This window comes from Chlamydotis macqueenii, chromosome 1 (assembly GCF_036417535.1).
Source record: "Chlamydotis macqueenii isolate bChlMac1 chromosome 1, bChlMac1.mat, whole genome shotgun sequence".
NCBI classification, from domain to species: domain Eukaryota; kingdom Metazoa; phylum Chordata; class Aves; order Otidiformes; family Otididae; genus Chlamydotis; species Chlamydotis macqueenii.
The window spans coordinates 214583943-214597329 of NC_141556.1; the positions used below are offsets into that span (position 1 = coordinate 214583943).

A 13387-nucleotide genomic window follows, 5' to 3' on the forward strand; every position below is an offset into this window, starting at 1 on the left:
TCATCGCCAAAGCAGCATCTACACAGCAGCTGGGTGAAGCACGTGAGCTGGTCCTTGCAACAGTCCACAGCCCGGGACAAAATTCCCATCAATGCCGACTTGAGTTGGACGAAGCCTTCAAGGAAGAGAGACCATCTAACACCACGAGCGCAAAAAGAACAAGAACAACTGACATTTTGGGGACAAGGACAGACCATCCTTCATGGAGATATATGGGTTCAGTACAAAATTGTTTCTTAAAAATGATTTATTTTTAAAAAAATCAAAACAAACCACTTCAGCTATATGGTTAATGCTCTGTGCTGGCATCACCAAGATTGTCAGCAGGAACGAATGCTTTGGAGGACATAACTCCAGAAGACTGCAGTGTCCAAAGATTAATGTGTGTGGACTGATCCACGTGAGGGAACAAGCTGCACCACTGAGGTGGAGGAGGCAGGCGTAGAACAGACTCCCATGGCAGTACGGAAGTTGTACATCCCACCCAGAAGATTAGGAAGCAGCGCCGTGGTCCATCGCTGTGAGCATCCATTCTTCACAGTTCCATTGTGGGATGATTCACACGGCTTCACCTTCCCAGACATGGATCATTTTTGGCATCACACTTTGGATTCTGGGCTCTTTACGGAGTTTCCTGTCAGTTTCTCCTTCTCTGGGTCCACCTTTGTCTCTGCTGCACTGCTGGCTTCCTTCTCCTGCCGTCTGAGAACCATATACACGGTCACGAAGCACAGGAACGCACCCACCTCAAAGAAAAACTGGAGGCCAAGATACCTGTGGTGTGGAAATACAATAAATCAGGGTAGAAAGGGCCTTCCTATGCGCACCAAGCACCAACACCCAGTGTCCCAGGCACCCCGCACACAGCGAACACGGGGATGGGCTCCTTGGGCACATTCAGCAGTGGGCAAGCAACTGCTGCAGGCCTGGGTCCCATGAAGGGTGGCAGAAAGAAGAAGAACAACTATCAAGATGCACTTCTCCTTGGTGTTACATGAAGAGATCATATCTCCTGGTAAGAAGAAGGCGTATAAAGGCATAGAATCATAGAATCACAGAAGGGTTTGGGTTGGAAGGGACCTTTCAAGCCCACCCAGTCCAACCCCCCTGCCAGGAGCAGGGACATCTCCAACCACATCAGGTTGCTCACAGCCCCGGCCAACCTGGCCTGGAACGTTTCCAGGGATGGGGCTTCCACCGCCTCCCTGGCCAACCTGGGACAGTGTTCTACAACTCGCATTGTAAAAAAATTTTTCCTAATATCCAATCTAAATCGACCTCCCTCTATTTTAAAACCATCACAACAGGCCTTACTGAACAGTCTCTCCCCACCTTTCCTGCAGCCCCCTTGAGGTATTGGAAGACCGCTATCAGGTCTCCCCGGAGCCTCCTCTTGAGGGTGAATAGGACTTGCTGCAGCTACTGGTCATTCAACAACGGCGAATCTGCAATGGGGATGGAAGACCACCTACAGCTCCCTTCCAGCGTCCCCACCGTGCACAGGCTGGATTTGGTGCCTTCTGCGTGTCGAGCTGGGCTGTTGTGTTGGAAGATGAACCTCTGGGTGCAAGGCACCCTGGACAGACCCTGCACCACCTCACAGGCAGCTTTGGGGCTGGGGTCACCCCTGCTGCTGCATTACCTCCACGGAGGAGGCGTCAGGACAGGCTGCTTGTGTCTATGCTGGTGAAATAAGTGATTGTAGCATCACAGAATAGCCCAGGTTGGAAGGGACCCCAAAACATCTGGTCTGAACTTTCATGGGAAAGGAAGCCTAGATGAGATCATCTAGCACTTTGAGCGTTCACATCTTGAAAACCTCCAGTGACGAGGGCTCTGCCATGTCCCTGGGGAGGTTGCTCCAGTGAACGACTGTTCTCCCGACAATTCAGGGAGTTCCTCTGGAATTGGACCTCTGTGGTCTACAGCAGCAAGTTAGTGAGGTCCTTGGCAGGTTTTTGGCTTGTGCCAATGACTTTCCAAACCATTCCTGAGCACTGTTGGGAGTTAGCACCAGCCAAGGGAATGTGAGTGTTCCTGTTTGCTCACCACGGCATATACGACAGCTTATCCCACGTCGGATGTGGCCTGATGCCACGTTCCCCCTGGGTTGCCCTCTGCACCCTCAGCCCTCACCCTGACTGCCCATCCCTACCTTTGCCTGAAGAGGGTATTGTCGTAGTATCTGCAGGCTGCCTTCCTGTCACACTTCTTCTCCCAGAGGATGCAGGTCGTGTCGATGGCGCTGCCGTACAGAACGGGTCCCGGCATCCACGCTGGAAGAAAGGGTCAGAGGGGGTTTTGTCATGTTATGGGAGCACCTCTGCCAGGACAGACCCAACCCTGGTTACTTTCCCACGTGCTAAGGTGCTGGAAAGTGGTTGGAGATGGTCGTTTTTGCTGTGGTGCGTGAAGCCACTGATCCTGCACAGAACATCAAGGCTGGATGTGTGTTTGCACGCCACCAAGATGCAAGAAGGTCCTTCTTTCTCATTTCTTTTTGATAGGGGACCATTGCTTACCGCAGGAATGACATCTCTTTCATACCCTATGGGTGTACGCTCCTTCCCATGATGGCAGTGGCACGTTGTGGGAAGGGTAGAACACTGGCCCAGGTTGCCCAGAGAGGCGGTGGATGCCCCATCCCTGGAAACATTCCAGGCCAGGTTGGCCGGGGCTGTGAGCAACCTGATGTGGTTGGAGATGTCCCTGCTCCTGGCAGGGGGTTGGGCTGGGTGGGCTCTAACGGCCCCTTCCCACCCAAACCCTTCTGTGATTCTATGTTTCTATAAAATCAGCACTTCTAGAGCCCTGGGGCTGCTCAGGGATGAAATCCCCACAAACGCCCAAAAGCTGCCATGATTTTCCAGGATGGCATTTTCAACACGTTTTCATTTACCTAAAACTCTCAGCAGCATGAACTGTATCCCAACCGCAAATGATTTGTCTTCAGGCTGGATGCTCCTGAAAAAACAAAACGGAAAGTGTCCCCTCTGGCCTTTCCACCCAGATGGATGTTTCCCTCCCCGGCATCGCACAAAGCCTTACAGCACCTCACCCAAAAAGTAATTTTTCAACCCAACCAGCAAGGACCCCAGGCAGTTCCTGTTTACGTCAGCAAAAGTAATGAAGTTTCCTTCATTAGGGCTAGAGATTACCGCAGCCTTTTCTTGGCCTGAAAAACCTACCGAACTCCGTGAGAGGCAAGGAGGAGCCCGGCCAAATATTTTTGCTTTTAATTTAAAGAATCCGTGTGAGTAAAACACAAACAGAAACCAATATAGCCGCAGGCCCTGCCAAACACAAGCAATACAAGGGACGCTTTTTGTAACTGAAAGAGAAAAGCGATTTATCCATTGAGGAAGTGGGTTTGTTTTTTTTTTTTTTTTTGGAGGTAGGATGCCCCACTGTATATTTCGGTGGTACCCCAGTTTTCTGAAATAAATATTTCAGGCTGTGGTTCCTGCTGAGGTCACACGTGGGAGACGACTGGGTGGCAGAGGACCTTCTCCTCAGGGTCATCCCATCTCAGGGGACTCAGCTTCTCCTTCCTCTCTGACTGCCTGGCGTACGCACAGCTCGCTCATAGCACAAAAGGTGATTTAATAACGTGTGGGAGTCAAGGTAAAAACAGGTTTTAACCACAGCTTTTCCCTAAAAAACAACTGTTTGGAGACCTTTGACCACAGAAATGTGCTTGGAAATATCATGTATAGACTAGCACAGAGATTCCCCCGTGGCTTTTCCCCTCTCTCCCAGCCTCAGCCTCTCTGCCCGTCCCAGACTCCAGCCCCACCAGCCTGGGGCTCGCGTCAAGGCTGGCTCCAGCCTGCCGCTCCCTGCCCCGTAGGCACCTTTCCAGGAGTGCGGGAAACTGGAGTCCTAATTGCTTTTCCGCACCGGGAACGGAGGCTGTGCTGAAGCGACATCCATCAGAAGGAAGGAAGGTAATTAAACTTCTTAACTTAACACGGAGCTGCATTAAAAAGTGCCAGAGTACTGCCATGCTAAATTAATGCGGAGTTAATGGTGCATCTCGTTACTGAGGGATCGGCCGTGGGTGGGGAGAAGGAGCGGGATGGCTGATGGATCTGAAGGTTGTGCTGAGACTGGGAACGGGGGATGTTGAGGGCAACATGGGGTTCCTGCGAGCCCCACGGCCCCATCGGTGGATGGAGGTGCCGTAGGGGCCTGGCGCGGTGTGACACACGTTCACCCACCTTCTTGCCGCAACCTGCCAGTGGACACGCCATTGCCTGCAAGAGCAATTGGCCATCCAGCACTGGTGGCTCCATGACAAAGCCTCCAGCAGCCTGAAATCTTCACTTGCTGCTTAACTCTGCAGGTTTAGGTTGGCTATTAGGAAACTTTACGGAAAGAGTGGTCAGGCACTGGAACAGGCTGCCCAAGGAAGTGGTGGAGTTGTTGAAAGAACAGGTAGAGGTGGCAGTTTGGGACTTAGTAAGCATGGTGGTGTTGGGTTGATGGTTGGACTTGATCTTGGAGGTCTCTTCCAACCTTAAAGATTCATTGATTCTATAATCAGAAGCAACAGCCAAAGAGACCTTGGAAGAGCCTTAGGGAAGAAGGACCAGGGTCTTCAAGAGCAAGTCCTGAAGATCTCTCCAGCTTCAACGTTTGAGACAGGAAACATTCGATGTTTCTGTCCTGCCCAGCCACGCCAGGGCTTTGTTAGCAAAGCACAGCCTGCTCCCAGGACAGACATAGCCTAGAACATGGACAACCACAAGAAGTGCCAGGTGACAGGGAAGTCCCATTCCCCATTCCCTGCACCAACACCTTCAAAAACCATACAAAAGCAATGGGAGGCACTGGGCACGAGGTGCAATAGAGGGCTGATTTAACCCTCCAGTCCCTCAGATGGAGAAAAACTTCCTCCTTGATTCAAGAACCCCTTGGTTTTCCAAAGGCAAGCTCTGGGTGCCTTTTCTGCCATGCTTCAAGGAGTGGCTGCACCTAGACCACAGCCAACCCTGTCTGCTCACCTGAGGATGAGCATGAAGGACGGTGTGTGGGACGTGCTGGCGAGGATCCCCGCCAGGCAGGACAGGACCACAAAGGGCAAGAAGAGGTGGGAGCAGCCAGTGCCACAGGTCCCAGGCTTGGCGAACCCCGCGAGCCCGTTTTCGGAGATACAGCTGCAGTTGGCGTAGTTCTGCAAAAGAGGAGAGAAAATCCAGAGGCTGCTCATCTGCTCGAGGAGGCCCCAGTCCCACCAGGTCCCATGGGCATCACTAGAACATCACACGGGTGAGCACACACAGCTGACAGGGAAGCTGGGACCACCGTGGGACCTTCGACAGCAGTACCCTGCTTCATCTCTCTGCACTTCCAGATGCCCTTGGAAGTGCTCCCAATGTGGACACATCCTTGGCTTGTTCATGCAGGCCCCAGTGATCCCTCTCTACCCGCTGCAGCAATCCTTCTGTGCTCGTGCTTCCACGCCGGAAGACGTTTGCACGCAGGTTTATTTCAACATCATCGTTTGCCAGCTGAACGCTTTGGCATCCTGCGTAAATCTGGACTCCCAGCATGGAAAAACCTCACTCACAGCTGATAAAACATTCAAACCTGACCTGAGCTTACTGGCCTGTGTTACATCTTTTGGAGGAAATCTCCAGGGGAGCAGCCTGGGCTCCATCACCTGTGCCCAGCTTGTCTCCTTCAGACCCTTCCTTCAGCCACTACGTGAAGAGCAGAGCTGGCAATCAAAGTCAGAGCCCAAGCTCAGGGGAGTATTAAATCAGAAAACATTTGCTAGGGGAAAATGTAAAATCTCACCTTTGAGAGAGGGTCATAAATAACTGGCACAGTGTTAGCAAAAGTAAGATGCCCCAGGGCAAGGGATATGGATTTTTTTCTTTTTCTCCAGAATTTAGTCACAATTATTATTTTTTTTTAAACAGGAAACCTCTATTTTTTTTTAAAAATACCTTTAAATAAAATGAGCGTGATCTTATTGTTGCTGGAGGGGGACAGATTCACAGCAGGATGGCAGTTTGCAGAAGGGTGATTCAGAGGCGGGACAGCCCAGGGTCTCCCAAATCCCCGTTCCCCATCACTGCCCGGGGAAGTGGCACAGTCAATGCCCCTAAACGAGATCCAAAAGGAACCGAGCACGAGGCGTGGGAGATTTGGGCAGAAAGGAGACACAACCCCTCCTCTCACCTCTGGGAAAGAGGATTTAATATTTTAAATTAGTCTGGGATTTATCTTCTCCAGTTATCTGAAATTAACTGAACCAAACTGATCATCTGGGGTCCTTCTGCAGCCATGGAGGGAGGGGTGGGTCTCCAGAGGACTCACCACAGCCTATGACAGCTGAGATGAATTTGGGCCAAAGTAGTTAACAAAAATGCAATTAGATAAATTAAAACTCATTCCATCTGTGCAATGGCCACCTTTTACAGAGAATTGGGGTCACGATATTTAGGGGACTCACATGGAGCCAAATGGAGACAAAGGGCTGAAGACGTACGCAACAGAGTCACAAGGCAGGGATCTGCCCCTTCCATTTGAAACCTCGGAGGTTTTTAGAGCAGGGAGCATGACCCTGGCTGCAAAAACCTCCGAGCAGCAGGGAAAAGCCACAAAGCCACCAGTGGCCTGTCTCTGTCTGGGGACACTGCAAGGTCCTGCTCTTGGGCAGAGTTTGCAGGCGAACACAAAATCGAGGGACATCGGACGATGTAAAAAAATCTCTTTCAGCATACAAGAGCTTTCAAATGGGAGTGTTAAAACCAAGCTGGCACTGTGCAAGCTTTCTCTGGAACGGTTGCAGCAAAGCTGAGCACAAAATCGCAGGTTTTCCCACACCACTGGGAGGGTTTCTAGAAACCCAGGCATTTGGGACATGGAAAGTAGGCAACAGGTCCCTGCACTGGGAAAGAATTGCTGAAAATAGTGAGAAAGGTGTAAAACAGCAGAGAAAGCAGGAGTTGGAGGAATGCCATAAAATGCGATAATCTAATTTTTCCTTTCCTGCAATAATACCCAAAAACGGAGAGGGACTGAGGTTGCTCTGCGGACACCTGAGCTTCTAGTCCAGCATGACAAAGGAGCAGAGCGCAGGATCCACAGCCACGTCACTGTGTGCCATGAGCTCATCTGGCCCAGGGAGATGCGACACGCTCCAGCTACCACGTGCTGGCATGTGGCTCGGCGTTTATAACAACATACGGAGATACAGTCCCCGCGTGGAAGAAGCTCTCACCCAACTTAAATTGGGTAAAGATGCATCATTAGGTGGAAAGAAGGGAACGGAAGGTGTGGAGCGGTGCGGTGCAGTGTGGGAAGAGAAGAGAAGAGAAGAGAAGAGAAGAGAAGAGAAGAGAAGAGAGGAGAGGAGAGGAGAGGAGAGGAGAGGAGAGGAGAGGAGAGGAGAGGAGAGGAGAGGAGAGGAGAGGAGAGGAGAGGAGAGGAGAGGAGAGGAGAGGAGAGGAGAGGAGAGGAGAGGAGAGGAGAGGAGAGGAGAGGAGAGGAGAGGAGAGGAGAGGAGAGGAGAGGAGAGGAGAGGAGAGGAGAGGAGAGGAGAGGAGAGGAGAGGAGAGGAGAGGAGAGGAGAGGAGAGGAGAGGAGAGGAGAGGAGAGGAGAGGAGAGGAGAGGAGAGGAGAGGAGAGGAGAGGAGAGGAGAGGAGAGGAGAGGAGAGGAGAGGAGAGGAGAGGAGAGGAGAGGAGAGGAGAGGAGAGGAGAGGAGAGGAGAGGAGAGGAGAGGAGAGGAGAGGAGAGGAGAGGAGAGGAGAGGAGAGGAGAGGAGAGGAGAGGAGAGGAGAGGAGAGGAGAGGAGAGGAGAGGAGAGGAGAGGAGAGGAGAGGAGAGGAGAGGAGAGGAGAGGAGAGGAGAGGAGAGGAGAGGAGAGGAGAGGAGAGGAGAGGAGAGGAGAAGAGAGAAGGATCTGCTGTACAAAAGGCAGGCAGAGGGATGCAGAAGAGCACATTTGGGACTAAGCGCTGGCAGAAAGCATAATTGTTATTAAAATGAAGTGCTGTTAATTAACAAAATGCTGCTAAAAAGTGCCCAAACAGTCCCATGCTGCCACTGCATCCTGTGCCAAGAACACAGTGGAAAACTACTCACCCTACATGGATTGCTAACGTTTCTCAGATAGGTATTTGCATTGGCAAGTGTTTCCTCGCTGTTTAGTTGTTGAACTGTATCGCCTGGAGACCCAACAGACAATTGACACTGTGAAAATTCAGCCCGATTGGGGTTTTGGTGACAGGCAGGGAGCAGCAGAGGAGAGGGAAGCAGATGGCAGCAAAAGAACCTTGCCAGGTCTGCAAACGACGGGAAAGTCAGGAGCAAAAACCTGTTTCTCTAGCATCTGCATTGGGACTCTGTCACTAAATTATCTTCTCACGAAGACGCTTGGCTTGACAACCGGTACTTATGCAGTGTGCAACCAGATCACGAGTTTTTAACCTGCAAATCTGGGGGCTGAAAGGTGGAATAACATTGCTCTAACGAGGTCCTCCCAGAGCACTCACTGAAAGTCTGCTAAATGTCATGGAATCATAGACTCCTTAAGGTTAGGAGATCTCCAAGTTCATCAAGTCCAACCATCAACCTAACACCACTATGTCAGTGCTATGTGTCCTGGGGCAATGGTCCCTCTGGGTTCAGCTTGCCCAGAGCACACAGAGCTGCTCCCTGAGTCCCCAAAAGCAAGGTTTATCTCCCCTCTCTTCATCTATAGACGCAGCACAGCTAAAATAAGTTCTGTGATGGAAACACCCAAGGTGCTTCTGCAACTGCAGATATCAGTTGAGCATTCTCAGCTGGTATTTCCTCCAAGTCTGCAGGAGGGCAATTTGGACCAAGTCCAGTTTTGTGTCTTGCTTCAGCAAAAAAAAAAAAAAAAATAAAAAATTGTTCATTCTAGGCTCTGAGCAGTATTTTAGGTAAAGCCCAAGCCAGCACCATTGGGTGAGCAGTTTGGGGGATACCTGCTGCAAGACACCGAGGTATGTGAAGATGTATGCCACCAGCATTGACATTTTGCCTTCACAGCCCTGGATAAATGGAAACACTTGGACTGTATCCAGTTTCAGAGAACTTCAGGCTTGTGATTCTAAATTGGTAGCCTGGTTTTGGTAGGCCCTTACTCAAGGAACACTGATGGGGCTATTCATAGCAGGAGCCTGGAAGTGGGCTGATTCAGTCCTATGGAGAAAGCATCCCTTGAGTGCAAGAGGCATCTATGGGCTTGGGGTCATGCTAGGTGGTTTGATTAGCCCTTCCCATACTGCACATCCTCCTGTCCTACCACAGAAAACACAGCTAAGAAAGGTCACCTTGTTGGTCACCATTGAGGTGGGAAGAGAAAGCAGAAGGTCTCTGCATTTTCCATGCAAAAAAATCCACCCAAGGGTTTGAGGAGCAAAACCTGACTTGGAGGGGAGCAGTGGATGGGGAAGGACACCTTGACATTCTGAAAGGCTGGATACATAAAACGTTTCTGCCTGCTACTTTGGCCAAGGACCTGTCCTGGAAAGGGCTGCATTATACTGGAGAGTGCTAAGAGACACCATCTACAAATGGTTTTCCTGAGACGTTCTCAACCTTCCCCTGCTCATCCCACAGGGTCGTGCAGAGCTTGTCCAACGGACATCAGAAAACCTAATTGCCAGAGTTGAGCGCTGCATTGGTCACCCCTCAAAGCCAGGACATGAGCGCGGTGGGAATGACTCACCAGGACTGAGTTGTCTGCATCGATATTCACGGCTCTGCAGCCGGCGGAACAGGGCGAGATGTATTCGACAGCGTTAGAGCCGCAGATGGGGTTATAGGCTTTCTCGGGGCAATTACACTGGAGGTTACATTCCAAGGCGTGGTGTCCAAATTCAGAGCTACAGCAGGAAGAAAATATTCATGCATTGTCTTCAGCATCATTAAAATACACCTTATATAGAAAATATACTGCATGTATACTGAGATTAGTAAAGAAACACTTGATTGCTTAACAAAACTTTCCCCATACGTAAGTGAGAACCCACAGAAATTCCACTATTGTGCCCCAAAACCTTTGCTCTGCCTGGGTAAAGCATCCTGACCAGAGATGGTCAGGGAGTCACCCACTTCCTTCATATTTGGCCCCAAACATGGGCTCTTGGGGTATTTGCAACACCACGCTGTGGGAGGTGGTGAGCTTCCCGCTGAGGGCTCGGACCAGCTTCCACTGAGACCACAGGATGCTGAGCACGTGAATTTACAGAAACTGGATTGAGCCTTGAGGGAAGACAAGAAGGTCCTGCCCACGTTTAGCTGTGTAGGGAAGCAGCCACAGCTTTTAAGGTGTGATCCCAGGGCTGGCCCCTGCCCAAATTATTCACCCGTGAGCAACGCGCCACACTTTCCAAGATGAAATTTTAATCTTGTGTTGTTTGTGTTAAAAAAAATGTGTTTACTTTGGGCTTCAAAACCAGCCAATGAAGTTAGAAGGATTCAGTGTTTATTCACAAAAGCATTAATTTCTAGCCTTATTTTATCACCATTAACTGTTTCTCATGAGGGAACAAACCCATTTCTGAGTATCCTGCTTAACTGTCACCTCCGCCCCCAGGAGTGCAGCTGGGGATGGGGGGTACCCACAGCCCTGGGAATCACCCACCCGTGCCCGGCTTAGCTGGTACCTCTCGCTGTAGGTAACGCCCGCGACCTTCTGCGTCGGGCAGCCGAGGAAGAGGAGGGGGAAAGCCACCAGCAGGCAGAGGAACATGCCGAGGACGCACATGGCGCTGCATTGCCTCAGGGACATCTGGAACCGCTTCAGGATGGCACCACCCACCACAATCCCGACCATGGCCCCAGGGATGTTCACGGCACCTGGGGAGAGGCAGGTCCTTGTTTTCCATCCTCCCAGCTGTATCAGTCCCTTTGTTACAGCGAAGGCCCAGAGGATTTGTTGGATTCCTATTTTCCTATTTGGGGGACCAAGGGTTTTGCAGGGACTGATGGAATAATGCTAAGAAAAAGCAGTTTTGCAAAAACTCTGGGACCCCACAGCAAACTGTCTTGTATCTGTGCCTGGAAGAGATAGGGACCAGTGAAAAGCTATGCTTAATCCAGCAAAGGTGATTTTTCAGTGTAGACAGGAGAAAAAAAATCAATGAAACATGGAGAGAATATTTAATTTCTGCGTAATGCAGTGACGTGCCCACTGCTGCTGCCGTCATTACAAAATTGTGAAGATTTCCAGGACAGACTTGGCATTTTGCAAAAGCCACCTTACAATGGGATACCAAAGAAGTGCAACCTGTTTAATTCAACAAAGAATCAACAGGGAGGTTGCTTTCACCCATAAATACCCGCAGGAGGAAGGGATTTCCAAAAAGCGTTTGGTTCAACAAGAAAAAGGCGAAGTGAGATTCAGCAGCTGGCAAGAAAAGCTAGATAAATCTGTGCAAGAAATACGGTGCACGCCTTGGGTAAATCAAGCCCGGGAACAACCGAGCAGGGCACATCAGTGGAGGACACCGCCGCTTCAGTGTTTAACCTTTCTGCCTGTATTTAGCACGGGATGCTGGGCTTTGCCAGTCCGCTCCGCTCACTTCCTTCTGATTTATTTGTTGCAGGCTTCAGAAGGCTCTTTCTCTGAGGATGCATGCTGCTTGTTCAAATATACATTTAAAATACTTCTGTGTCCGGATCTCTGAACTCTCCAACTGATTACAAGAGTAGGGCTTTATTCTTCGTATTTTTATTATCACAACAAGCTGGCACAGGGACAGCCGAGCCCCAGACAGGACATTCTGGATATCACAATACAAGGAAAAGCGGTCTAATCTCATGAGCACATATCCTGCTTAACACTCATGCCTTTCCTTCTTAACAATACCGACAGCCAGCAATTAACCCAACCGTTACGAGCAATTAGTTTAAATACAGCAAACCTTTTGAAGAGTTTAGGCATGATTACGGCCACAGCCTGACTGGCCTTTTGCTCCAAAGTGCCTTAAAAATGCCTGCATACATCACAGCAGTTTTTAATTTTATTTACTACCTGCTTTTTAAAAGACCCTTAACCCAATGATTGATGTAAAGTAACTCCTGCTCCGGAAACGTGCACAATTCGTATCTGACGTTTATTTGCTCCCTTGGTGCAATGACTTGGTCTCCTCTCCTTGATTATAGTGAACAGCTTTAGGTAATAAACATTTCTCCACATCTTAAAAGGTTTTATTCCAGCAAGCTCAGGTTGCAACGTAAAGGAAGGAAGGTAGAGAAATCATATGGGCAAGGACCCGGTGCCGTGTCTGTCTGTAGGTCATGGAAGGAGACCGGCAGCTCCAGAGGGAAGGTGCCTCTCTAGTCATCTCTAGATTATTTTCTAAGAGGTGCTCAAAAGCTGGCAAGCCTTGACAGCAGCACTTACCGATGATCATGTTGGCCAAGGAAGCCGTCAGGGAGAACTGTCGCTCCAGGAACTTCCCCATGAACGTTGCTAAACCAGCAACCATGGCAGAGAGGTTGACCTGAGCCAACACCACCAGCAGGTAGACGGGATGACGCAGGTTCCTCAACAGGACCAGAGGAAAATCTGAAAGGAAAAGGGGAAACCTGTTGCATAGAGAGGAGGTGTACAGCAAAATACTAACCCACAGAAAGTGGTAAAGCTTGGCATTTTCCTTCAATTTTTGTACAGAATTAACTCTTTAGGAGTGCTGAGCTCTTCTGACCATTTCTTTTACAAAAGGGAAGAATGCTTTCAGGGCTTATCATTTCAGGGCTTGATTATGTCACTATTTAAATATTTAAAAGTCGGAAAGGGAAAGGGAAAGGGAAAGGGAAAGGGAAAGGGAAAGGGAAAGGGAAAGGGAAAGGGAAAGGGAAGAAAGGAAAAGGAAAGAAAGGAAAAGGAAAGAAAGGGAAGAGAAGAGAAGAGAAGAGAAGAGAAGAGAAGAGAAGAGAAGAAAAGAAAAGAAAAGAAAAGAAAAGAAAAGAAAAGAAAAGAAAAGAAAAGAAAAGAAAAGAAAAGAAAAGAAAAGAAAAGAAAAGAAAAAGAAAAAGAAAAGAAAAGAAAAGAAAAGAAAAGAAAAGAAAAGAAAAGAAAAGAGAAAAGAAAAGAAAAGAGAAAAGAAAAGAAAAGAAAAGAAAAGAAAAGAAAAGAGAAAAGAAAAGAAAAGAAAAGAAAAGAAAAGAAAAGAAAAGAAAAGAAAAGAGAAAAGAAAAGAAAAGAAAAGAAAAGAAAAGAAAAGAAAAGAAAAGAAAAGAAAAGAAAAGAAAAGAAAAGAAAAGAAAAGAAAAGAAAAGAAAAGAAAAGAAAAGAAAAGAAAAGAAAAGAAAAAAATTTCAGTTGGAAGGGACCAGCAATGATCATCTGGTCCAACTGCCTGACCGATTCAGGGCTGAACAATTTAAAGCGT

The 13387-nt window shown here is 49.0% G+C and overlaps 1 protein-coding gene across 1 annotated transcript in view; it reads right to left on the reverse strand.

Moving 5' to 3' along the window:
- Positions 1–229: 229 nt before the first annotated feature.
- The window catches only part of SLCO2B1 (solute carrier organic anion transporter family member 2B1), a 43295-nt gene continuing 30137 nt past the window's right edge, over positions 230–13387 (reverse strand). Inside the window, exons 8-14 of the mRNA XM_086739806.1 lie at positions 12397–12561; positions 10655–10847; positions 9715–9871; positions 5007–5176; positions 2900–2964; positions 2156–2276; positions 230–774 (exon numbers count right to left, since the gene is read on the reverse strand). Of these exons, the coding sequence (XP_086595932.1) occupies positions 600–774; positions 2156–2276; positions 2900–2964; positions 5007–5176; positions 9715–9871; positions 10655–10847; positions 12397–12561 (1046 nt within the window). The 3' untranslated portion in view covers positions 230–599. The remainder of the gene's footprint in view (positions 775–2155; positions 2277–2899; positions 2965–5006; positions 5177–9714; positions 9872–10654; positions 10848–12396; positions 12562–13387) is intronic.